Raw genomic sequence first — 26,219 nt, forward strand, 5'->3', positions numbered from 1 at the left:
GAGTAGTGGTTGTGAAACTGGGGCAGATATAAATTGATTTTTCCCAAGGTCACATGCTCAGCCTGTGGCAGAGCACACGACTGGACCCCGAGGAGTTTTATTTCAGGAAGCAAAGGCCAGCAGCCTTCAAAATCTGCAAAACTGTGACTTCTACCAACAGGCAACAGGGAAACGCCTGGACTACGTGGTGTGTTTGGTCTGGGGCACATGAGTCACAGCGAATGAAAATCCTGTGGAAACCATTACGGAGCACTCACCTCTGTACACTACAGTATGGGGGATCACGCCACGCAGACCATGTGTTTGCTGACAGCACAGAAGCCACCCTGACTGTTTGCAGTGCGGACACTGTGCCCAGGGCACGGCAGGGCTCACCCCATCTGCCACCGGCGGAGCGCCAGGTCTACCCTGGCTAACCAAATTACACCCCGTGGCACCCCCCCCCCCCCCCAACCTGAACAGCGATGGAATTAGTTATCTAAAAGTCACGTGAAACCTAAGCCAGCTGGGACGGGCAACAGTGAGAAGCGGAGCAAAGGGAGGCGCTGGAGGGGAGCACGTACCCCGGGGCTCCCCCGCGCTGGCAGCACACAAGGGCGGGCGGCGACCGGGGAAGCACCGCGGGTGCCGAGCGGGGCCGGGCTGCCCTTCATCCACCTCCCCCCTCCTCCACGGGCGGCCCCAGCCGGGCCCCTGCCTGTCCTCACCCCCGTGCGGGGGCGTCTCCGCTCAGCCGCTGCCCCCGGTGGACTCACCCACAGCGGAGAGGGGCTGCGGACCGGCCGGCGCCGCCTCCAGCGCGGAGCAGAGCAGCGCGAGGCCGAGGGCCAAGCGGGTGGCGCGTCCCCCCCGCAGCTCCATGTTGGCCGTCCCGGGAGCGCCCTGTCCGCCGACGGCTGCTCATGTGACCGTCCCAGCGCGGAGAAAAGGGGCCAGCCCCAGGTGGCTTTTGCAAGCCCCGGCCCTTCGCTGCCTCCCCGGGACTGCCGGAAACCGCCACCGCGCCCCGCCCGCACCACTGGGGGCCAAAAGCCACTTTTGGCCGGGGCCCCTCGCTTGCTGCTGGGCAGCGACGCCTGAGGGGGCGGCGGGGGCAGCTGCTGCCCCTTCAAACGGCCGTGCCGGGAGTCGGGGTGGCCTTTAGGAGGTGCCAGCCCCCGGTCAGCGCTGAAGAGGCAGCCTGGCCGCCGGCAGGGCTGAATACACGGCACCGGCAGCTTTGAGGCCGGTGGCCTGGTGCACCCGGCGTGCCTGTCCCTTCGAGCCCTGGGCTCCCAGCAAGTGTTGCGGCTTTCCGAAGAGGCCGGGACCTGTGGCTGAAGAATCCTTCCCACCAGAGCCAGCCGTGGCCCCGCCGGTGCTACCGACCGGCAGAGCCGGAGCGTGAAGCGCCGTTGCCCGCCCCGGCCGGGCTGTGCCTGCGGCCCCGGGGCGCACACAGCGCGACTCTGCCCCGAGCAACCTGCGCTCGGCCGCCTCCACAGGAGTCTCAAGCTTCTTCAGGAAGGAAGGTTTCACACAGTATACCCGCAAAAGTGGGTCCTGGATACTTAACTCGCTTTATAATTGGAAAAAAAAAAATAAACAAAAAAACAGCCACCACCACACACACACAAAAGGAACACACACCTGGTGAAATATGCCATCAAGTACACCTTTAATACAGCTTAAGAAAAATGCTGAGGTGTGTCGTAAATACCAGTCTCCATTGCTAAAGGCTTTATCGTCACGGAGCTGCTGTTTATTGCTGAAGTCAGGGTAGTTTCCAGTGAAGGAAGCGGACTTCCTGTCAGATTTAGGAGCAGACCAGAATAATGATGTGGATCCCGTTGCTGCCCCTGAACATCCCGCTGCTCACTGTGCTGTTCTGTTCAGATCTGCTTTCCAGGGCTTTGCAAAGCCATTTTACCAGCAGCTGAAAGTCCCATGTGTCAGTAGTTTCCTCACTTTTCCAGTCCTCTGAGCTGTGCCACAGGCACTTTGCAGGTACCACTTAGTTTTTCTCTCCCTTATTTAATTTTACATCAATGTTGTTCATCTTTAGAATAGCAAAAGACTTCACCAGTAAGCTTCATGATGGTTTCTTGTGACTTACAGAACAACCGTATGTAGGAAAAGTAACCTTTATCTAGAAGTGACCGTCATGTGAAATATTTACCATTTAAGGTTTATTTGTCAATCAAGTCTTAACAATCTGTCTCTAAGTTACTTTCCTTATATTTAATAAAGAACTTATTTTTTTTTTAATTCATGACCCTACAAATCAATGCTCATGAAGATGAATGCCAGTACTGGGGACCCGAGTCTGTTTTCCTCAGTGACAAAAGAAAAGCAGCTGCTCTCATGTTCCTGAGGAGAGGTGGCTGGGAAGGACAGTCATGTGGCAAATGCACCCATGGGCAAACAGGCAGCAAGGGAGGGGAGACAGATGAAAGCTGTATTAGGTACTGAAGCTGATGATTAAATAAGCTAATGAAACTGAAGGGTAGAAAATGCTGTTTAAACATCACTTGCACTATAGCAGCTGAAGCAGCCCCAGAGACTGCAGCTCCCCATACCACTGGAACACATTCCACTTTTCATTTCTCTGATGAAAAAAGTTAGCTTCTGGTTTTAAAAACTGTGAATATCCACCAAATAAAATGTATTTGTAATGGCTCATAGTTAAGAAAACGGATGTTCCTTTCAGGCTGCTTTTTTGTGAAAGCTAGCAACATTAAATTTTGTATTTGTGTTGGTTAGGTGCCATACTTGTGCTTAAACTTTTATCAGATAGGTCACGTGAGCCACCCGTGTTATCCTAGCTATCCAGGGAAGCAAGAAGCCACTGCCTGTGATCCCATGTAGCAGATCTGAAGGATGGCACAGTGCAGTGTTACACCTGGAAAGTTGGGCAGGACACCCTTCTTGCACTAACCACCCTCCGCAGCCACACACCGCACAGACCAACAAAAGCCAAAGCTCAGTTCTGTCTTTCTTTGAAAGGTTGTTGGTAGATGCATCTCCATGTCCCCTTACTGAGTAAGTGTGTCCGAAAACATGGACTTCCCAAACAATCTCCTTCATGCTGCCAGCAACTTGTTCCAATTTTCCTAATTATGTGAAGGCAGTTTTTCCCCACTCTGGTCTTTTAAGGAATATTCTTCAGGAATAAGGTTTTAATTTCTCTCTTTTAAGCAGAATTTTATTTTAAATTGCTCACAATACAAATTGTTATCTCCATACATACTAACTATGAAACTACAGGTCAGGGAGGGTTATCTCAGAAGGTTTGTCTTATATTGTTTTCCCTTTGTTTTCCTCCCACCCCTGTGGAGACTGATGAAAGATAAGTTTTGTACTGTAGTTTCCCCCAGTCGTGCCCTTTGTCATGTTGGTCCTTTCTTCCCATCCTGTGAAACACCTCAACCTTTGCACTTTGTTTTTTACTTCAGTCTTTTGTATATTAGCAAAAAAACCCCAGCAAAACAAATTAAAAACTATCATAACTAAAATCAAAACTAGAGGTCACCGGCTACAAAGGCTGTCTCTCTATTGGCTTTAGCATGCACTGGATAACAAGTTCTCAGTGAAGAGAGGAGCTGAAATCTGCTTAAGCCTCTGTCTTCTCTGCCTACATATATAAAGACAGAGGCTTCAGATTTTTCCAGCAAAAAGAAGCCACTGAAGTAGAGTGAAGGCAATTTTTCATTTCCCATGTACTCTGCATCACAGAGAGAGGCTGCTGCAGCATTGTGTACCAGATGCTTTTCAGTTAACTCAGAAAAAGGAACTTTCAATAACTCCCTCCAGAACACTGTAATATTACTCAATTAAATGCAAAAGGAGCAGAGGTTTAAAAAACTTTAATTTCTGTTTTATCTGCATTCCAAAACAATTCAAATATGCTCCATTTACTGTAAAAAAAAAAGAGGCAAGTGTTTCAGAAATGTAATGCCAAGTTTAACGTGTTTCACTATACAGCACAACCTTGCCAATTTGATGGCATAAAGTTTTTTTAAAAACACACTCCCTCCACAATTCTTTATTGACTTTTCATGCCAGAAATGTGCACTGTAGCTACGTTCAATTCTGGATGGTCCATTAATCCATCCAGCAGAAGTAACAACTGGACAGAGGTCAGGTAAACTCTACGCTTTCTCATAGTGACGAACAGCAACCACATCACCAAAGGTGAGAGTCTGCAAGTCCAAGGAAAAGACAGACATGTTAGATGCTGGACCATTTTCTATAACAATACATATTCCAGAGTCCATGCTAGAGCAAGGTTGGTTTACATTATGAAATTTAAAGAAAAGCAAGTAGGTCTTGATTATTGCTGTTTGAAATGAACAAGATGCAAAACCTCAAAGTTATGGAGCCCATAATAAACATAACTTCCTTCTTTCAGATCCAAGAAGCACATAATGCCCATATACAAGGCAACTAAAGTGAGACTAGAAATGACAGTTTAATTTTTCTAATTTTATGAAAGTATTTTCTTAAATACAGCATTTTAAAAATACAGTTTTAACACTTATTTTCCCAAAGCTCATTGCATTGCAAAATGTGCAAAGTCCAAGTCCTCTGTACCCGTATTCTATACTATAACATTATGCATAGACATATACTTAAGGAGAACCTTGTATTAAAATAAATGCATTCTGTGCAGTTACATAGCTAGAACTACCAAATATTTTAATTAACTGCAGTTGTGCAGAACAGTAACTACAGTGTGTGAGCTTTGGAGGTATTTCCTGAAGTGGAACAGGGCATCTCACTGTGTTCAAATTCCAAAGGAAAAGGTTTTGTGTATATGTGTGTTGCTGTTCCCAAAAACAAAGCATGCATTTTCCTTTGAATCGCTTGTCACATTGTGTTGCACTGACTGTGTACTTCGAGGTTTTAATTATTTGGAAGCCTCCATCCGTATAGATACTCTCTGAAGTACTTAGAAAACAAGCTAACTAGTTTTCTCCATCAGCCAAGTCACATAAATTAGTATAGCTGGAGAAGTTTTATTTTTTAAAGTTACATCTCTGTCCCAAAAACAAGCATGAGAAGGGCCACCCTAGACATCAAATATAGTAACTTACACCATCTATTCATCCCATACTCCTGTTCCTGAAAAGTCAGGAAAATAATTTAAAACAAGACTTTTCTTCACACAATTGCCGTTTATTGTAGTTTTTAACAAGATAGGAGGAATAAACCCTTTATTATTAAATATGAAAATGCTATTACCTCGTGCTGTATTGTAATTTTATTTTCCTATGGAAATACTACTTCTCTATAAATATAATTTATGCTTGCATATATAAAACAAGTTTTTAAAGCAATCTAAATTAGCACTGGCAGATCATTGCCTATATAATCAAGAACTTTGTATCCTTTCAAGCTCACCAGGACTTACTTTATTTTGCTTGGTTATTTAGACAAATTCTAGAAAGAACATATACACTCTGGGAATCCACAAGCTGGGCTCCCTAAAACTACTAGCAATTTTTTAGCTGTCAGTAAAACAAGATACAAAACAAATATTTGAAGAATCTCTGCTAGCTTTCCCCACCAATTAGTTTAAGGGTTTGTGTATAAATAACACGGTTGATAAAGCCTGAGATAAATGTGAGGCGTATTAGCAGTGTATGTGAATGCTCAGTTAGCTTTATACTTACCATTACCATTTTGCCATCCTTTATTTCTCTCACAAAGTTTGTCTCTTTACCATCCCACTTCTGTACGTGCACTAGCTTGTCTCCATCCAGGGTCACAATTGACTGTGAGATACCAAGAAACACAAAGACATGCATTTATTTGGGGTATTTGGGATTCTGCTCACATATTCAGCATGCACTATTCTATTGAAATCTCTTCAATAGATGGATGTGGATCTGGAATGATAAAGTAGTCCCCACCATTTTAAATCCAAGCCTATGAATCATCCTTAAGTACTCCATACAATTCTTGTTTGTGTCAGAGGCTTAAAAAAGTAGTTTCCTTTGAGTTCTAGCCTTACAAGAACCACTGTTTCAGATATGCTTTGGAGTAATATTTATGTTAAGCCCCTAAAGATGCAGGGAAGAAGGCACTTCCTCATTTCAGCTGGAAACAAAGTTATGCCAAATGATACTTCTCTTGAAAGGAGCTGGCAGCTAACACAATTCTTTGACACTGGAAGGCAGACATGGGGCTTTAGACAAGACATGGTGTAAGTGTGCAAGTAAGATGCAATCTCATCTTTTTTTTCCCCCCTGCCCTTCACAGTGCTACAGCTGGCAGTAGCAGAAGTTACATTTTCTTTCCTTTGATCCTACCAAAGATTATAGTTGTGGGGGTGGGGTGGAAGAGGAGAAAAAAAGATACCATTGCAGCCCGAGAGTTCACTTACTTTGCAGTTTCTGTCATCGGGGCTAATTTCATCAAATTCCTCTCCAAGTTTAAAGCAGATTTCTGTGTTTTTGAAAGTGCTTTGAGTCTTGATCACTACTTTGTCCCCCTCGCTGCTGATGATCACAGTGGGTTTAGTCACATTCCCCACCTGTCGTGTTGCAAACCCCACTCCTAGACCATCAAGGGAAAAAAGAAAGCCATTAGACATTCGGGTTTTTACATCCTTTTCCCCACACATCGACGTACAGAAATCTCTTTCCCCGCTCCACAGCTTTAAGCTATCCGAGTAAAATGTTACTTTCTGCTTCCCTTGTGCCCTTATACCTAAAGTATCCATAGGTACTTTCCCCAGAGAGATGTAGCTCCGTGTCCTCTCTTACCTCCGAGAACCGCGACACGGAACCCGGGCAAGCCCAAGCAGCGCCGCGCAACGGGTGACAATCGCTTCTGCAATTCCTCATCATTCCAGCATAATGATTTCTCGTTTATTTCCAGTTTATCTGCAGGCAGCATTTCATTCATACGCCTTCCCTAACCCGGGGGCATCTCCCTGAGCCTCTCCCCAGCAGGAGGGCTCTCAGACAAACACACCCCGGCTCCCCCGGCTGAATGACCACCATCAAATCAACTCTATTGATAGAGACACAGCCGCCCAAAACTCCCCCACTACCGCGAATGCTTTACCTACACCTCTGGCAGAGGGGGAGTGCTTTTTTCAATTTTTTTTTTTTTTTTTTAAAGCGGGTGCAAGATTCCGGTCCCCTAAGCGTGCCACTGCCGCCCGGCCGTACCTACCCAGAGCCTTCATATACTCGTCAAAGTTCTGGCTGTCCACCAGCTTCCAGGTGGCGCAGAAAGCCTCGACCATGGCGGCCGGGTGCGGGTGCAGAGGCCGGTGCCGTGAGGTGACGGGGAGAGCCGCTGCCGCCGCGCCGCCCCGCATTTAAAGCCGGCGCCCAGCGGGAGGTCGGGAGGCGGGGGGCAGCTGCGGTCCGCCCCCACCAGCCGGGACGGCAGCGGCGGGACGGCGCCTCCCCGCCCCGCCGGGGGAGGGCGCTCCCCGCCCACGCCGCCGGGGAAGGGGCACGGGGGGACCGCGGCCAGGACCGGGGCGAAGAGGGGTTGGGAAGGGAGACGGCAACCTCCGGCACGGCACGGCACGGAGGCGTGTGCGGCACCTCTGCTCACCTGAGCCACCCCCGGGGCTCCCAGCGGCCGCCCGCGTTGTTAAAGTAACATGGGCAAGAAAAGATGCGGGCACCAAACGCGAAATTCTCCACTGAATAAAAGTACGGGATCGCTACTGCAGAACACCTTATCTGAAAGCTTTCCAGTGAAGATTTTCAAGCCCGGTTTGGTATTGGCCAAGTACAGATCCCTTTCCCCCACCATCACATGGCATCTACAGGTATGCTGTCTGAAATTGGCATTTCTGTTGCTGGAAGCAGCATCTCGCCTCCACAACCAGCAGCATTTGGAAACTAAGAATGAAGAAAGAAGGAAAAGAGCTTAGAACTGTTTCATCTAATACTTTTTTTTTTTTTTTTGGCTAGAGGGGGAATGTCTTCCTTCTTCTAGTTGTTCTTTAAAATTTATCAACGCCACAACAGAGTCATCTCGAGGTTTTGGGAGAGCAGCCTGTCTCCACAGGACAAGCCATGGAGTCAGCTTTTCCAGACCTATGGCTTGGATCAATTCCAAAGTTGTGAATCTAGCTCTTCAGCTCTCGCAACAAAACTCAGGGACTAAGTGAAAGAGATTCACAGTGATTTAGGAACAAAACCTCAACAATTTTCTAGCTGATCCAGCCATGTGAAATATAATTATTAATATTTTCCTAATATTTTAAAATTTGGTTTTGACTACCATTTGCATTTCTTTCAGGCTCTTGTAATATGGCACATTCTTTGTGTGTAGGGCAAGTGATGCTTCTGATGGGATTTTAATTTATAATCTTAAACCCTTTTACCACAGAACACAATTTTCATCAGTCTTGATAACCTAAAGGTATGAAGTAGCACATCTATTTCTCTTTAACCTTCCGTCCACATACTTTGAAGCACAGAGAGATGCAAAGTGTCCTCCTGCAGCTGCTCAGTTTATGTCTGACCTGCACTTCTGTGACTTTTCAGCTGGTGCTCAGAAAGCCAAGGACAGTAAGAGCAACACTTCAAATAACAGACCACCAATTGTTGTTCATGAGTCTGAAAGTCAAGTCACTTTTTTGTCTAAGTTCAATAATGCTGGTATCTCAAAAGTCTGCACAGAATACCAGCCTTACTGGTGTGTCTTACATGGATGTCCACTAACTTAATGTCTGTAGTCAGTCAAACCCTCTATAATGAATGAGGAATATGCTTTGTGATTGGCACAGCCATGGCATGGGGCACATGGAGTTCATGTTGTGCATGAGTATCATCTGTTACTCCAGTTAAATCTGTGAATTGTGTTTCCCTAATACAGTAACTTTATCAAATAATTTAGTAGCGTTCACCATCCGTAGCCAAACTCTGCAGCCACAGTCTCACAGAGCATCATTGCTGGCACCCAAGCAGGTGACGTGCGAGTACATGCAAACTGACCTCGTCACTCACGTACTTCATCTAAGATGCATCATATTAGATCCTAAATGATTTTACCAATATCGTCAAGAACTGGCAGTCTCTCCCCTCCCAGTACAGACAAGATGGAGTTATCTGCTCACGTAGATTCTGTTTGCAGAAGCCCTGGAGCCTCTGCTGATCCTTCTGGTGCAGATGTGTGCACAGAGCCCTGGGAGAGCTCCTTGCTCTCTATGAGCACTGGGGCTTGTTGTGTAGAAACAGCCTCATGGACTCTGTGTGATACAAAACTCCTGGAAGTGATTCAGTGCCAGTGCTGGTAGCTGGCCTCCTCAAGGACACTTCTGTCTTGCCCCTCCTTCCAGAGGGTGCTGCAACTTGGCACTCGGGAGGCAGTCACTTCAGGATCCTTCATAATTTAAGCAATCATGCCTACACTGATGGCTTAGTCCTACCAGGATTTCTCAACACACTTAGCTAAGACAAGTACCTAGTCATAAGAAAAATATATTCTTTAACACTTTGCACTATGTTTCAGATGTAAAACAGGGTCTGCTAAAATGTTCACATTCCTTCTGCTGCTTAGATAGCTTGCCAGTCACATCAGGTTTTATGATGGTGAGATCCCACCTGCCTGTGTTAGTGGTAATTTGGGAGCAGGATAAATCAACAGTAGGAAATGTTACATTATTGACACCTTGTTGGATGAAAAGCCAGATCCAAAAATGTTTTCCACGGCATCTTATGCTCTGTATTTGCTTGTGGATCCTTATGTGAGAGTTGTGTTAATGTCAACAGCTAGTACAACTCATCCTGACCAATACAAATGCTTTGCTTTGGCTGGAATGGAGATAGCAGTGTGAAATACACTGACCTGATGTGCATTTTAGGTTGCTGCACAAGAAATCAGCTTGGAGTTTCTTTTACGCTACCAGCAGAGTTTGAAGGTTTTAACAGATGGTGTACTTCCCTGTAAAAAGCCTGTGTGACAGAAGATGTCTCTAAGATTCCTTTCTGAACGCCCAGGGACTCACTCTCGTTTACATTACACTCTTTATACCCCCTGAGCAGTGTAAGTAGGCACATTTGCATTCTCTATGCAAGGCCTGCTTGGAAGATGAAAATGATGTGGCAAGACATCCCTGTGTAATAAGTAATCCTTGCTTCCAAAGGCCATCCAGGGTGAACTTGGGACTGCTCTAACCTTCGGCCTTTGAGTACAGGACACAAAAACTGCTTTTGGCTGCCTTTCCCACCTGTTATATCCCTGCTTCGTGTGCCCTCAGGCGTTCAGAGAATGAGGCTCTCAGCCTCATTCTGCCTTCATTAGGTCCTGGGAAAAAAAATTCACTTGTTCAAAACAAAAGAAAAAGGCACCACAGGATAGCCATCAAGCTTCTGTGGTAGAAAAGTCTGACCAAGAGGTTCTCTCCTCTGTGATTCCTCATAACTGATATCAGAGACTGCTGAGCATCTAATCACTGCAGCCAGTCACTAAGGGCTTAGTACTTTGGTTATGGCAATGTAGAGAAATTGGTGCAGCCGAAGTCCGAAGTCTGAAGTCAGGTTTATCTATCCTTCTGCTGTGTCCCTGTGTGGATCTAACACAGGAGGGGCACTCTTGCTACACCAATTCGATTAAGCCTATCCTTTCACCATCCTTGCAGTACAATAGCCAGGAATAACGTATTATTCTGTAAAGTTTGATCAGCAGTTAAGCGGATAATACCTTATAGGACCTTCAGATAATTTTGTGGTGACCACATTATTCAAACATTTCTGTGTTTGGAGCAATGAAGACCCTGGAACTGCAGAGCATCTTGTATTCATGTGTGCAACAAAGGGCAGTGGTGACACCAGGGCCTAACTCCCCTGGTATGAACGCAGATATAGGCATTCAAAGGCCTTTTAAGTATTTAATCCCATTGGAAGCCAACATGATTCAGGGTCCTAAGTCACTTAGGCATTTTGGTAATCTCTTAACATTCTGATACATATAGGGGTCTACTTTTGTATTAAGGAATAGAAAATAATGTGTAGCTGAAAGTAAAAGAGATTTTCTCCACTTATGGACAGCAGTCTAGGGTATTCCCAGCACATTTTAACCTTGTTTTAAGCCCAGCTGTGAATCTCTGTGCAACTTTGAACTCAGTGTAACACAGAAATGACCAGATTTTAGAAGCTATTGTGTCAGGTGGGATGATGTTGCTTCAGGCCTGAGCGTGATTTGGTTTTGTTGCTGCAGAAAAACCTAATGCAAACAGGGCAGTAGAACGTCCTTAACTAAAATTATCTCGTGTCCTTTAACTGTCTTAGAGATTTGCTGATCCCCCTAATAAAAATAAACTATTTTAGTGTTTCTGGTGAGTCGCAGAAAATCGTTAGGTTTACTTTATTGACGGGCAGTTCTTTAGAAATCCCAGTTTCAACAAAAGAGATAAATGCCTTATGGAGAAGACACCCAATTGTGCAGCTGCACAAGCCAGTGGTCACGGAATGGCCCCAGGTACAAAGGAGCTGTAGGAGTCCAGTCTGGAGCTGTGTAAATGCCATGGGAAGGGCTTTGCTGGGATTGCGGACCAGATGACAGGCAAGGTGCAAGCTAATGCAGGCAGGAGCAGGGAAGATGCATTTATACCGTATCCCTTCTAAGAGCATGGCATACCTTAAGCAAAATTTAGGATCATGTTCCACAGACTTTCTGCCATTGTAAAAGCTCAACTACAATAATGCCATGACAGGCCAACATTAGAGCACGAGTCATGTTAAGGTCTAATTCTGGTGTCTCTTGCTAATTGGTGAAAATGAACTGGTCTGTGATCATGCATTTCATTCTTGTAGGCTCTCTCGTAGGTTACAAATTGGTGTGACATGAGATTAGGAGAGTCCTGGAAAGTAAATACCCGCTAATACCTCATTATGAACTATTAGACATTTATTCGGATTGGTTTAAGCTGAGAGGACAGCTGGCCTACAATGGTATAAAGAAGGAAGCAAATACTACTAAATATCTCCAGGGTCTTCTCTGCTGCTTAAAGGCATTTGGGGGGGTTGTTATCTGTTGTCTAATATTGCTAAATCTACCGTTTAGAGAACTCAAGTCAGAGGCTCTCCTCAAAGAATTAGCCTGTTCTAAAGCCAGCCATCTTCCTAGATCTTGGTTCTACTTATTGAAGATGCAGTTACTTTAACTTTGTACCATTAGGCTTTTGGCTATTTTACTATTTGTCTTTCCTTTCTTTTGTGTTTAAGAGTAGAAAAACTATTTTAAAACCTCTAAAATGTAACAGAAATGTCTGATGCTAGGTGTCACAATAGCTGTCTACTTATTTCAACACTTACAATTTCAAGACTTACAATTTCAACATGGTGAAATGTAAGGCTGTACACTGAGGAAGAAAGAAATACAGTCTGATAAATAAGCAACTGACTATTGAATAGGTAATTGTGACTCAGAAATTTAGAAGGCATATGAATAAGCTGAACACACTACATTAAAATAATCCTTATGTGCATAAACAGAGAAATAGCACATAGCTTTAAGGAGATTAGGTGATTTGCTTTTGATTTGTTGCAATGGATTCTGGAAGACTTGAGTTATTTGGTGTTCAGAGCAGCCCAGTGAGAATATTAGCGGATCAGAAACACAATCTGTATTAAATTCCAAGGATTCTGTATTATAACAATGGTAGGGAATTATTTTTATCATAATCCACACAAATTTTACAGTATTAAAGGTACAGGTGATCTCTAAATGTCATATTCTCTTTCTGTAGCCCTAGTATATGCCATGGAAGCTGTCCAACACTTAATATTAATAGGTAAGACTATTTGGAATTCAGTATAATCTATCTCAGGCTAACTCCTTGCAGCATAACAAAACACAACACTGCAGTCTGCAGGGCTGGATTTCAGAAACTTTTGGAATAGTTCAATGTACCTTTGTTCTGTTTCTCCACACTGAAGCACTCCATTTGCTGTGATAACCTGAAATTACTCTCAATACCAGCTGAAATTTAGACAAAAAGTAAAATCAGTTTTATCTGATCGAATTACTAAGAAAATAACTACTGAAATTGGAAAATAGATGCAAAATAATAATTCAGCCCATTTACTATCTGCATTTGGATATTCCCAAGGTCCTCCTCTGTTCTGCTTAGTTATGGACTGACAGGACAGAGTCACAGCCTGCTGGAACCCAAAGTGATCCCTCAGATGCAGATGGAGCCACACTCCTCTGCGTTTGTCTCCTCTAAATCAGAATCTCTCACTTGGGGCAAGCTGTTTCCTCTGAAGTTCTAAGCTAGCAGTGGTTACAGTCAGTGTTAATGCTGCCCTAATAAATGTCTGAATTCCACAGTCTTGATAAATTATTTAATTAGGTTATCCATTTATGGTCATGTCATTGATGAAAAAATGCCTGACAAATCAGGCAGAGGTGCTTTGAAATGAAACCTCATGCTGAGTGACCTCAACAGAATTACACACCTAACTCGATTCATTCAAGACTGCAACTATATCCCTGCTTTACATATTATTGTATGAGCAAGCACTGAGTAATTTCTGAGTTTTCATGAGTCTAGATATGTAAACTTCCTGGAATATAAAATTCTAGAGCAACTTGAAGCATTGCAGGGTTAAGATAGCTCACTACTAGCTTTACATAGAGACTAGTATCAAGACAAACTTGGACTTGTTTGGAGACAATCCCAGAGAAACAGAAATAAACTTGTCTCTTCAGTCTGCTATACAAAACTCCAGTTACTGAAAGTTAATACCAGAGAAATTTGTATTAAAAATGAAATGCATATTAACTGTGAGGAGACTTAACCCCTTGACCAATTTTCAAACTGCCTTACTAGACTTTTCATCCCTGCAAGCTGTAAACTGCTAACAACCACAGCTATTAGACGTGATACAGGAAGTAATTCAGAGAAGTTCTATATCCTGGATTATGCAAGAAATCACAAGACGTTTACAATGGGCAAGTCTAAACCAGAAAAGTTAAAAGCACATCCCACTTGCTGAGTGTGGGTTTGTACTTTTCCAAATCCAGACTCTACAATGAGAAAAGATGCAAATATGCACAGAAAGGCAAACAGACATATAGTCCCTGACTCCACAATCATGGGACACACTTTCGGGTCTGCACTGCACCAAGTGTCAGTGAGGAAGAATTAATATATCCACTGTTTCTTTCATTCTATACACCCACATGTACGTGTTTCAAAAGATTTACTCCTCGGAGTGGCTGTGGTAAACATAACCCAGACTCGCTATATATCACAAAATCCTTAACTAATCTTGTAATAGTTAAACAAGCCTTCTAATAGCATCTTCCTCCAGACCTTTGAAACTTTCTTGAGCAGGTGATCAGTGCTGCAGCCAGAGCTCAGAACATCCAGAGTCCAGAGCCAGTGGAGGGTGCAGGAGCAGCCTGACTTGCACCACAGCTGGCTCAGCTGTTCTGCTAAAAGAAGGGCTATTGAGAGGAAACATGGCACAGCTTTCATGCCTTTAACCCTATCTCGTTGTCCTCTCTCTCCCCCACCCTTAAATATACTCCTTCTTACATGTCAGCATTTAATTTTTTCCATTATAAATTTACCTAGAATTTTCCATTCACATCAGCCCACGTCCAAAACAAAAAAAAAGAAAAACAAAAATGAAGTCAAGAGTTCAAAGGCTGTCTGAAAGAACTGCTTGAAATAAACTTATTTCAGCACTTTCTGATATTGCAACACCATCTCTACTTGCATAATCGCATGCTATTTTTTTTTTCTAGAGAAGCGGTTCCCCTAGTGCTCAAGACAAAGATTATTCAAGAACTGCCTCAAGGCTCTTTAACGAGTCTGTTGGATATGTAAGATCTCTACCCAGTACTTGCTGGGAGGAATAGCAATGAGTTGTCCTTCAATCATCTCATTTTACTGAATATAGAGGCAATTAAAGAGATCTGCTTCTTATGTTGGGTGTTTAAAGCACTAACAGTTGATGTTTGGCATATGGAAACATAAGTGAGTGAAACAAGGGTTGAGCCCTTGTAGATAGAGTAGATAGATGTGAGCTTTGCATGGAGTTAGATGACAAGTTCACAGCGATGAGGAATGGGATGGAGTTGTCAAGCAGTTAAGTAGAAGATGGGTACAAAACCAGTGGGAGAAACAAGCATGTTCAAAACCTGTAGCTCTCCCATAATGTGTCTATGGTAGATTTCCTGGTTTTTTCACTTAAAGGGCACTTTTCCTCCTCGGTGCGCAGGACACCACTGCCCAGCCCCTGCTGTCTGCTGGATGCCAGAGGCGGCCCGAGTGGCTGTGGGGAGAGCTGGTCGCCCTGCTGTGGCTGCCGGGCCATGGGGGTGCTGCTGAGGAATGGGCGGCCTGCAGGAGTGGTAGCTAAACTGGGGAGCAAGAAGTCGTGTTTTCTGTGAATAACCTGCTTATTTAGCTGAGCGGTGCTGGTGTGGCCTGTGTGGAAGCTGCCTCTGAGGTGATCCACCTGCCCCCCACCTGCTCCTGCAGCCCAGCAGGGGATGGTGGTAAAAAGGGCAGCACATTTGCACCTGTCTCCCCCAGGCTTTTGGAGCTGCCGGGAGCCATGGTGAAACAAAGAAATAACAGCAGACTCAATTATACTGTTAAGCGTCATTCTTTATTTTATCAGCATTGGGGAACACTGGGGATCATCCTCCATAAGGGGTCCAAAGACTGGATGCTCTTGCGTTGCTTATGTTCACATAATTATTACATGTGCATTACAGTTTTTTTGAAAATTTTGACATACAGTACCTCTATACTAAGAAATAATTGATGATTTTAGTTATAATTGTTTAGTTTCTTACTTACAATGCATCTATTAATTATTACTTAAATATAAACTAAGCACTCTGGTTCTAAATAATGTATCACTTAATCTTCTGTCTCCCTCTTGTCATCTGAAACTTGAAAAATATCCCCTCATTTTGCAGGTGGTTGGAAAGCATTTATCATGTCAACTGGTTAATGATGGGTACGTCTTTTATAATTTAATCACAATTAATCCAGCAGCTTCTCTTGAGCTTACGAGCCACTTGGACGCTGAGTCGCTGGGGCAGCTCAAGGCGCAGCGTCTGCACCGGACACGTTGGACGCAGCCGCCGCAGCCGGGGCCTGCGCGGGGCGGGTGTTCGTCCACGGGCTCCCCGGGAGCGCCATCCTTCCTCCCACCGGCGCCGGGCGTTGCCGCGGTTTCCCTTCTTTTTCCCGTTACGGCTGACAGCGAAGGAGGTCCAACCTTGCCGCTTCTGAGGCGCTGCGAGCCGAGAGGCGGAGGGTGGCGATCCTGCGAGGAAGGTGCAGGCTCGGGCGCCATCTTGTGTCCGCCATGGGGGGCGGCTTGACTCCCTGTCAACCTCGACGGCTGCGGAGCCCTCGGGCGAAAGATGCTCTTGTCCCCGTAGAAAAAAAGGCGCATTATTAGAAAACTGCTATTGAAATACTGCTAGAGATTAATAGCAGTTTACATGCTTCTTTTTGTTTGCCCTGCTGATGTATCATTTACAAACATGCGCAAGGGATCTGGAAAAAAATAAAATACGTAGGAAGGTTAAATCATTCCTTCTCGGATTAGCTTTTCTGTACATTGTATGATAAGTACTGGATTTACAGCATGAGTCGGTGACCAGCAGTTTCCCAGCAATAAAGCACTAGTAAGGATTGACTAAATCCTCACATCAGGTGCCTTTATGTTGCAGGTACTTGCTGAATATATGTTTAATCCAGAAAAGCCGACAGCACCCAGGCTTTGTATTGCCAGCCAGAAAACCATTTTCCATAAAACATAAGTTGTGGTGGTCTGGTGTTAGGACGGGGCACAAGACGGAGCTGTGGGCCCTCTTGCGATATGGACTGGCCCCCACTGGGCTGAACAGGGAAATGAACCAAAGTCATAATATAGCAGCTCTCAGCATTTATTGCTGATTAATATCCAAAGCAGAACAGCTTCAGGTGAAACTAAGCTCTTCTTTAAAAAAGAAAGGTCAAAAATCAGTCATCTATGGCAGTATTGACACCCTAGCCCAAATTGCAGACCCAGTATCTACAGCTGGGTAGGCTGCAAGCCAGACTTAGACACCTGTTTTCTGACAGAATTTACAGACTGAAAAGGCTTTTGGTGAGTTCACCCCTCAGTCCCAAGCCCGACATCCTTCCTTTGCCTGTGCAGTGTGGGTGAGCTTCCACCAAGAGGTCTGGGTTCCATAACCGAGGCAACGTGCTGAGCTGCCTGCCCGAGGGGGTGAGCAACATGGAGCAGTGGGAAGGAGCATGCATGTCTCCAAATGGCAGCCCTGTGTGGTGGCTTCAGCTGGCAGTGCTTTCCCAAGCTGACATAAACCATCAGAGTAGTGTTCTCAGTGACACAAGATGCCTCCTGTTTGCCATCACACAACATTCTGAACACATGCAGACACCAAGGTACTGCACCCTTAGCAATACCCTCCGAGTGAACGTCTCAGATTAGCTGCAGACTGTCGACCTCTCACCAGGCCAGCTCACACTCTCTTTGCATTTTCTCCCTAAAGCAGCTGCCTCCCAGCTGGTTTTGAAGTCTCTTAAACTGTCTCCATCCACTTACATGTGCAAACTATCTGGCAGGCTGAGAATCCCACTAGATGGCAGAACAGTTTAAGCCCTTCCTATTTCTAACCAAACCACTTCAGACCAACTGCCCTGGAGCTCCAGTGTGCTCAGCCCCACTGGCCTGTGGTGTGTGGACCCTGGGGAACCAATATGTACCACAGCGAGTCTGGGGCTCATGTTCACATTGCTCAGCAGACACAGCCTGTGCCAAAACAGTGGGGAAATCCATGCAGAAATCTCTGTTCAATTTATTTTCATGGGCTTTATCACATGTAGAGCACCAGCAGACAGAATCATAGAACCATAGAATGTCCTGAGTTGAAGGGACCCACAGGGATCATTGAATCCAACTCCTGTCCCTGCATATGACAACTCCACGGTTCACACCATGTGTCTGAGGGTGTTGTCCAGTCTCTCCTTGAATACTGTCAGGATTGGGCTGTGACTACTTCCCTGGGGAGAAGAGAGGGATATGAACTAGGCGTAAGTAATTTGATAATTCTTGCAGCATTCCTCTTTGTGTACATGGTACATAAAGAATATTTGGAATACTGGTGGTAAAGTGTACTTTAAACATCTTCTACCCACTGCTCTGTTGTCATTTTTAACTAATGCGAGTGCAATTATATTATTATGTATGATCACCATTGTATGAAAATTGCACAACAGTGAAGTGTCCACTGTGGATCAGATCTTAGGTCCATATAACTAAATGTGATATCCCGGATAGTGCAAACATATATTAGGTTTCTACTGACTAGCCTCCTTGCCTCCAACCATTTGTGTTCATGGACTTTCTGAGCTGGGAGACATTTTCTGTATGATTGGTAACTCATTACTTTAAACTAAAGTTAGATATAATTCACACTGTCGTTAGTATAAAACTAATCTTTGTCTTCAGTGACATCTAGATCTGGCCTGTATGTTGCTGTACTATCAATGGTTAGAAAATTTATTTTAAAATACACCACTTTGCAAACTGCTTTGCCACTAATTTCATCCATCCAAGCTCAGCCTATGCAGTATTATACCAGAATTATGGTATATGGCACAGGTGGAGATGGATGTATGAGGAATCATAGCAAATAACCCTAATTTTAAAAAATGCTTAATTACTTCTCTTAATCTCTATAAATGTGAACATTCTAATAACCACTCAACTGCCTCAAAACCTATTTAGTCCTTTATTGCCTTCCAGATAACAAATTGAACTTTCCTGTTTTATAGCAACAAAAGATGCACCTCAGCATGTTCATCCATCTCTTAAATGAAGCTTCTGATGAAGGGCTGACCCAAAGAAAATGACCTTCTTAATGACATTTGGAAAACATTGAGGCCAATTTTCTCTTTATTTAAAGTACCAAAATTGTTTTATATATGCACAATGAAGTTACAAGAGTTTTTCCTGCTTTTCTTGGCCTTATTTTAATTTTTTTTAATATGCAGAGTGGCTAAGAATGAATAATTGCTTCATTATGTTCTGAAATTTGGACACAACAAAGTTACCTTTTTCGCCTGGTACTGAAATGAATGTCTTAATAAAAGCCCAGGATAGTGCTGTAAGCTGATGAAAAAGATGCTATTACTTGTGCCTCACTTGCTGGGATGGAAATTGGGATTAATGCATTATAATACCAGATTAGCCTTAATAGAAGTTTGCCGCAGTAATTTGTCAAGGTAATTAAGTACGTACCTAATTTTAGGCACTAAGTAGTTCTGTTGACTTCTGTGAGACTAGTCTGCATTTAAAGTTAAGTATGTTTTAAAATACTCTGCTGATTCAGGGCCATAACTTTGTTGCCCTGTGGATGAGGAGAATGCACTGTCAACAATTAGAGTTGAGGGTGGTATGGCCTGGATAATGGTTGAAACTGGATAAACTGGCTCAGTGAAAAACTGAGTATTCAGAGGCACTTCATTTGGTCTTTACAGACTCAGCCAAAGTTTATTAGGGCTATTACCTATATTCAATACACAAGAAAATGAACCAGAGCTTTCCCAGCTTCAGCTGTGATTAAAATAGTAACCCTGCCTAAATGCCAGACTGCTGGACAGCATGGCATAGAGACTCCCAGACAGCTCTAAAGGGGCTAGCTAGCTCTTGTCTGGCTGAGTCAAGCATAATACACAACTAATAAATTCTGCTGGACCAAAGTTTATGTGGCACAACGTCTTCCACATCAACCAGTATTTGTGGTTGTTTATACTGATCAGAAGTATGCAGCTGGCTCAGAACTGGAAAGGTTTATTTGACAAAATCCAGGGCATAGCTAGATATTCCTCTTCCATGTCTGAACTAATTACAAAAGAGCTCTCTCATGCAGCTTAGACTAATAATTGTTTAGACACAAACTGTACATGCTTGTGGTAAAGTATTTCTGCACCTGTAACTTGGTCAATCTGCAACTAGGCAATACACAGACAAATGAGGACTGTGTAATATGTGACCCACATATTATAGATAAAAAATATTCATCCTGCTTTTGAGTTGCATTTTAAATCTTCCTGTTAGTCTTATATGTTTTTTCTATTTTTCTGTTAAAATTCTTCTTTCCATGAAGCATTTCCTCAATGACAGGTTCATGCATCTCAGATACAAAGTAAGCACCAATTTTCCAGTGCTGAGCACTCTGACTACTTCTAACCTGTACGTCTGTGAGCAGTTAACTAACTCCACATATGTATATAGCTGTGGAATGGTTTTTATACAGAGTTTAGCATACAAATAATTTGCGAAATTCAGATGGTTCATAATTGGTGTCTTAATAGTAAAATACTTCAAAGCATCTTAGGCTAACTAACACAATACTTAAAAAGTATCTGTTCCTGTAACCCAAATGTCAGTGTCTGTATTCTGTAAGAGAAGAATCTAAATATATCCAGCGCTGCAACTGTGAAAGGGAAGAATTCAATATAGGCCATGACCCAGAAGAGCACTTTAGCATATGCTCCACTTAAAGCATATAAGGAATTTTGTTGCAGTAATACTCAGCTACTTGATTTCCATGGGATCATTTTAACTTCTTAAAATTGGATAATTTTATGTCCTGTGATGCTATAAAGGAGGTTGCTATATGAGAATGGGACTGCAACCCAGAACAAGGGTGTGTACCACAAATGTAGTTAGTTCCCAGGCCCTCTCCACTGCAGGTTTCGACTCTGGCTCTCCAGTGTCAGCTAGTTCAGTCTCTCAGACTTTCCTAAACAACCCATTTTGCTCCAGTGGAGTAAGTTATTTTACCTTTCCAAACCTGAAAGTAATTCTGGGATGTTGCACCTGTTAAATGAATACAGGTAAGTGGAGGGAACCAAGTGTTTGTTCTGCTGGATGTGTGAGTCAATGCACACTAAGGATGGCCAGTATGCAGAAAAGCCTCTTACAAGCTCTCTGCCACTAATATTTTACAGATGGAATGCTGGTCAGATGTGGAATGTACCCATCAGAGATGATTCCTCTGTCTGGCTGCAGCCCAGCAGAGAGATTGTGTAGGCAAATAAAAGCATTGGATTGGCAGTTATGGTTGGTTTCAAGAAGTACCTGAATGGCTGTTGTCCCAGGCTGCTGTAAAGGTGCATGTCTGCATCTGAATCCTAGGTCTCCTACAATAAGGGAATGAATGCTAAGTATTTTCAGGAGCATGACCTCCATAACAAAACAATTCCTTTCAGCAGAGAAAAACCTTTGCTTAAAAATCTTTGTAAAAATCACAACGATTGAAACATTTTCATTGTCAGCAAACAGTAAAGCAAAAAACAGATGAAATAAAAGAAATATGTGTTATGTAGTTCTTAGTCTCATCATACAGGAAAAACATTAAGGAATGGACAGAAGACAGAAAAGATGATAGCTATTTAATTTCCACAGTGAGATTAAACAATTGTAATCACTTACAAACATGGGTACTTTATTTTAGATACACACGAACAGCTACAATATTCAGCCTGAAAACAGAAATTATAGAAGTGGCAATGCTTTTAAAGTGGGAGAACTGAGATGATCTACCATAATTAAATAGAGTTTAAAGAAAGTCTGAAAACAAACACTGGTGTTGAAGGAGTTTACAAAACCTCTTGGAGACAGGAGGAGGAGAGAAAAAATTGTTATTTTTTTTTATTTCTCACACCATTTACATTTGCCTAATGAGAACAAAAATCTCAGGAAATAAATTACAGATAATGTCTGTAATCTGATATATACTTAGTATCATATTATGGTGGGGAGAATGAATACACCTCTGTGTTAGAGAGAAGGAAGCTATTTTGGTCAACTGAGAAACAGGATTTTTACTTTGAAGCAATCATTAGTTGGTGGTACATCTGCTAGATATATTAATTGAAACTGTCAAAGAAGATTAGTTAGGATGAATACTACAACCATAGGAAAACTCAAAACAAGAGATACATTCATTAATTGTCTTTCCATTTGGATGTGTAGAACATTGGTTTTGAAGGACAACAGTAGAAAAAACAGTAGTTCCACATCAATGTCATCTAGATACAAGTGTGTTGCAAAATCTTGTCTGTGCTGCTAAGGTTGCTACCACACTTCAGACGGGGTGACACGGGGAAACTGGAAAGTCTGTCAATGGGTTTCATTAATCCAGCAGTCCTTAGGTGTTAGGAATCATTGCTTTTTCCTTCTGCCTCTTGACTTTCCAGTAAGGCTTTGGATGATGGCGCTTCTCCACCCTCTGCTCCTTCATCTAAAAATAGACAGAATTAAACATTTATACCACACACATTCATGTAGCTTTTTTAACACAGCCAAATATTTGGGTTCACTGATCACCTCTGGATTGGCTTTTTTATTACCACACTCATGGGTACTGTAGAAAGAGAGATTAACTCAAAGCATAAAGAACTTGCAGAGGCACCTTCCAAAAGCAATTGCTTATTGGTGTTGATTTGCCTGCTCCTTGCACATGCTTATTAATGTGCATTTGGCTGTAAGAAGCAGATTGAAGATAACTTTTTATTATTGTTATTATTTTTTTCCTGGGTAATTTCCAAAGTCTAGTTAGAATATTGCATTCTTCTGAGCATTTTTTGGTTTCAGGCAGATAACATTACAGTTTATGAACATGCCAGCTATCTGGCTGACCTCCTTTGCCAAATAATACTGAGAAGAATTCACCCTGTCTTCACAAGATGAGGGGATTTTTTTGCTACTTTGATTTAGAAGTTTACTCTTCCATAGGTTAGAGTTGAATGCTTACATGACTAATACAGGTAAATGCTACCTAGCATATGTGGTTATTGGATGAAGAATTCCATGCTGTTGCTTTTGATGCTCAAATTCTCTCACTGAGAAACAGGAACCCCTCTTGCCTTCATTTCCTTGCAAAGCATAATCATTTTCACATTACCTTCCAGTCCCACATGGCATTTACCAGTGCTTACAGAACAGTTTGTAAGCCCAGATCTAAGACAGCCCATAGCTTTGGGGGTCAAAGAGAGGTCCTGTCGGCAGAGGTCCTGTACCGTCTTCCACTTTAACAGTCGTAATCTAAGGAGTACATTTACAGCTATTTGCCCTGGAGACTTCCCATAAAATATCACAAACAGCCAAGAGTTAAATACCTTGGTCTTGACATATCACAGCAAGTACATCCTGCTGTACACAATTCAGCAGCTAAAGCTCTTTGCAGAAACCACTTAATGTTTCAGGTCTCCTCAGAGGCTTGGAGGCTTCAGAGTTTTATACTGGTAAATTAAGAACTGCATTAGCTGACACCTTTCAGCATGATGTTGCACAGCACTGTTGAGGAAAGGGAGACAGAGCGACCTCCTCTTTTGGCTGTCTCTGTGGGGCTGGATGTGGAGTCTTGCAGACAGGGTGGAGGAAACCAATTTGTTAGAGGAAATCTAATCTGATAGTTGGTAGCACTTAGGTGTGCAACAAGTGCTAAGCTGTTGAGTGTATGAAGATAGTTACACACAGCCACCTAGAAAAAATTCAGCAAGCAATAGAAGTTATTGGCAGAACAGTGCCCTAAAGCAGACTACTAAATAGGAGAGGCCAGCGCAGCGTCTTTGCTCTCAAACTTCTTGCAGACTCCTTTTCAACCTCTGGATCACCAGTGACACCAATGAACTGTTTAACATGGTTCCAAGTATGGCCACCCAGCACAGCACCTGGGGAAAGTCTCAGCCTTCCAAAACTTAGGCAGCATCAGAGAATGATCAGACAGGAGAGACATGGTCTCGTTTCAGAGTTAGGTTCTGAGACAAAGAGCTGGTGCAAAAAATCTCTCCAGTCCATCTCATGAGAACATTAATTTGGTGCAGTTTGCAGAGTACCTGGGAATTTATATCTTACAGCTCCAGTCCTTGTATATTCATAAATAATAAAGTCTCTTTTTCGCTTCTAAGCCAGACAAAAGGTATTAGCACATCCTGTTCCTGACCTTCCACTATGACAGCAGCTGACAGCATTTTAGAAAGAGAAGAAATGTGTGATCCAATGAGCATTAGCTAAATTCGAAGCAAGATGGAGAGAGTCCTCCTCACCATTTCCCATAATCTTCACTGAATCTTTCAGAGTGGAAAAAAAATGAGGGCATGCTTTATATAGCCACATGTTCCATCTTCGCCACTTTTCTCATTTACTCAGCCTCTTTGTTCTGAGCTGAAAATGGCTTTCATTTTTTAACAACTTATTGTTAAAGCCAGAAACAGGCAAAAAGATGCCTGTGAGAACGCCAGACATCTCACAACCAACCTGTTTCCCTGTTACAGCATTTGAATGTCCAAACTTTCTTTCAGTTTTGATGAATTCTTCTCATTTTGTGCGCTGTCTCATCTGAAGTTTAACTTACAACACAATGAGGCTGTAATTCCCATTTGATACTTGTGGAATTCCCAACCCCAAAAAGCATCCAAACAGTCAGAGTGGACCTAACTTATCTTGTATTCATTTCCTATTATCACTTCTGCAAACTCCTGGTAACAGAAACTGCTCCTCCAGGCATGCTCTGGCACAGCTGCCATCAATGACAAAAGCAAAGGATAATTCCATGTTCTTAACTGTTCTTCAAATCCTGGCAGTGCTGGTCCTTGTGTTTGTAACAAAGCAACAGTACATTTTGCTAAAACTAATGTAGCTATGTTTTATTTCTTCTTCTTAATGCACTGGGCACCAGGAGAGAAAGATTATTCTGTCTGGAAGGCTAAGTACTTATTTTATGCTGTGCTGTAACATTTCTTTTAACAAGACTTTCACTCTTTCATGTTTATTTTTATCCACGGGGGAAAAAAATCCAAGAGAGAAATTCTGCATGCTTTAAAAAGTATATTCTTTCCAACTGCTAAACTTCCCGGAGGCCAAAATGGAACAAATATGAGGAACTTATCTACAGCTGTTGTATTCTTTTGCGCTTTAACATGGTGCATCTCCCTCAAGGTTCACTCTTCTGAACAATACAAAGGTTAGTTACACATAATGTAGCAATGAATATTTCAGTGGGCTGGACTGGTCACCTCCATAGCTCCTGACACTAATAGCAATATAAATTCCTGTCTAACTCCCCTTTGGTAAGGGAAATGTTTCTCTCCTGCTTGAGCCTGACCCCTGGTCATGGTGCATAAGCTGTGCCAGGCAGAAGAGCTATTTGGAATAAAAACTCCAAAAATATTTGAAAACCAAAGCACTGAATGTTAAGCAGCTGTCTATACTTCAGAACGGATTTCCAGTGCTCCAGTTGCACACACCAGGAGAAAATCTGTAGGGACACACTTTTCATATTCCTAAGGAAAAATCTCTCATCCAAATAAAGGAGTCTTAACTGCACTCACAGGGCTCGCAGCTTTTCTTTGAATGTACTCTGACACAGTGCTCACCATCCTTCCCACCTGCTCTTCCAGATTCTGCCAGTTCCCTTCACCACCACCCTGCACCCTCAGAGTATCTGACCTTGTTGTTTTTCCCTTTTCTTCTTTATTTCCACCCTCTCTCCTTCACAAATCATTGCACTTTCCTTCTGCAAAAATAATGCCTCATTCCAGCACCCATTCAGATCCTTATTTTCCTCCATTTCCCAGGTTCAAGCCAGGTTATGGTCATTCATTTGGTCCCTTCTCACTCCTCCTGGAAGTGTTGTTTCTACCTGCCCTCTTCTTCACCAGCAGTCCTTCAACAGGGCCATGTTGTGTTTGGGTTACAGAACCCCAAATAGATGAATATAAATTAATCACCAAAGCAAGAACAGCTTGTAATCAAATGAAATCCCTGATTCCAGCCTTCATGATGCTTGAGGAGGCTGTAAATTCAACATCTTATAATTGCTTTTAGCAATGTACAAGCAAGATATGCATCCTCAGAGCCTGAACAACCTTCCTGTAACCTACTTCAGATTCATGGACATCCCAGCACAGGCCTCCCTCCCACTGTGCTGCCCCCACACCATCACTGCTCCTGGATGTGGGACCACCGGCTGTGGTGGCATTTGTCACAGCAGCAACAGTCATGGGCATGAGAAGAAAACTACTTCCAAATCAGAACATAAAAAGTCGGGGCAACCCAAGCTCAGGACCAGCCTATAATTCTCACTTCATAGGCATCAGAAACCAGATTTTTCTGAATATGAAAATCCCCCTGAAAGTAAAAAGAACTCAAATGTAAAGCTGCCGTTGATTAGACTTGTGTTAAATTAACAGAGCACCTTATCAA

The 26,219-nt window shown here is 43.1% G+C and overlaps 3 protein-coding genes across 12 annotated transcripts in view; all 3 read right to left on the bottom strand.

The window, feature by feature from the left end:
* SMPDL3A (sphingomyelin phosphodiesterase acid like 3A) overlaps window positions 1–1,099 on the bottom strand; it is a 53,048-nt gene extending 51,949 nt beyond the window's left edge. The window contains exon 1 of one of the 4 annotated variants that reach the window (XM_065833728.2): window positions 756–1,099. In XM_065833728.2, coding sequence (XP_065689800.2) covers window positions 756–861 — 106 coding nt within the window. In that variant the 5' untranslated portion in view covers window positions 862–1,099. Of the gene's footprint in view, window positions 1–563; window positions 659–755 lie in introns of those variants that run through there. The other 3 variants (XM_065833731.2, XM_071806584.1, XM_065833729.2) reach the window with 3 other exon arrangements.
* Window positions 1,100–3,829: 2,730 nt separating this feature from the next.
* FABP7 (fatty acid binding protein 7) lies at window positions 3,830–7,319 on the bottom strand. Its single transcript, XM_065833732.2, has 4 exons — window positions 7,165–7,319; window positions 6,368–6,540; window positions 5,655–5,756; window positions 3,830–4,181 (listed from the first exon to the last, which is right to left on the bottom strand). Exons 1-4 carry the CDS (start codon window positions 7,310–7,312, stop codon window positions 4,131–4,133), a joined length of 474 nt encoding a protein of 157 aa, XP_065689804.2. The 5' UTR covers window positions 7,313–7,319; the 3' UTR covers window positions 3,830–4,130.
* Window positions 7,320–21,386: 14,067 nt separating this feature from the next.
* Window positions 21,387–26,219, bottom strand: part of PKIB (cAMP-dependent protein kinase inhibitor beta) — a 55,219-nt gene continuing 50,386 nt past the window's right edge. For all 7 annotated transcript variants that reach the window (XM_071806585.1, XM_065834897.2, XM_065834900.2 and 4 more), the window contains one exon: window positions 21,387–22,254. In XM_071806585.1, coding sequence (XP_071662686.1) covers window positions 22,169–22,254 — 86 coding nt within the window. In that variant the 3' untranslated portion in view covers window positions 21,387–22,168. The remainder of the gene's footprint in view (window positions 22,255–26,219) is intronic.

Source organism: Patagioenas fasciata, chromosome 3 (genome assembly GCF_037038585.1).
Source record: "Patagioenas fasciata isolate bPatFas1 chromosome 3, bPatFas1.hap1, whole genome shotgun sequence".
NCBI classification, from domain to species: Eukaryota; Metazoa; Chordata; class Aves; order Columbiformes; family Columbidae; genus Patagioenas; species Patagioenas fasciata.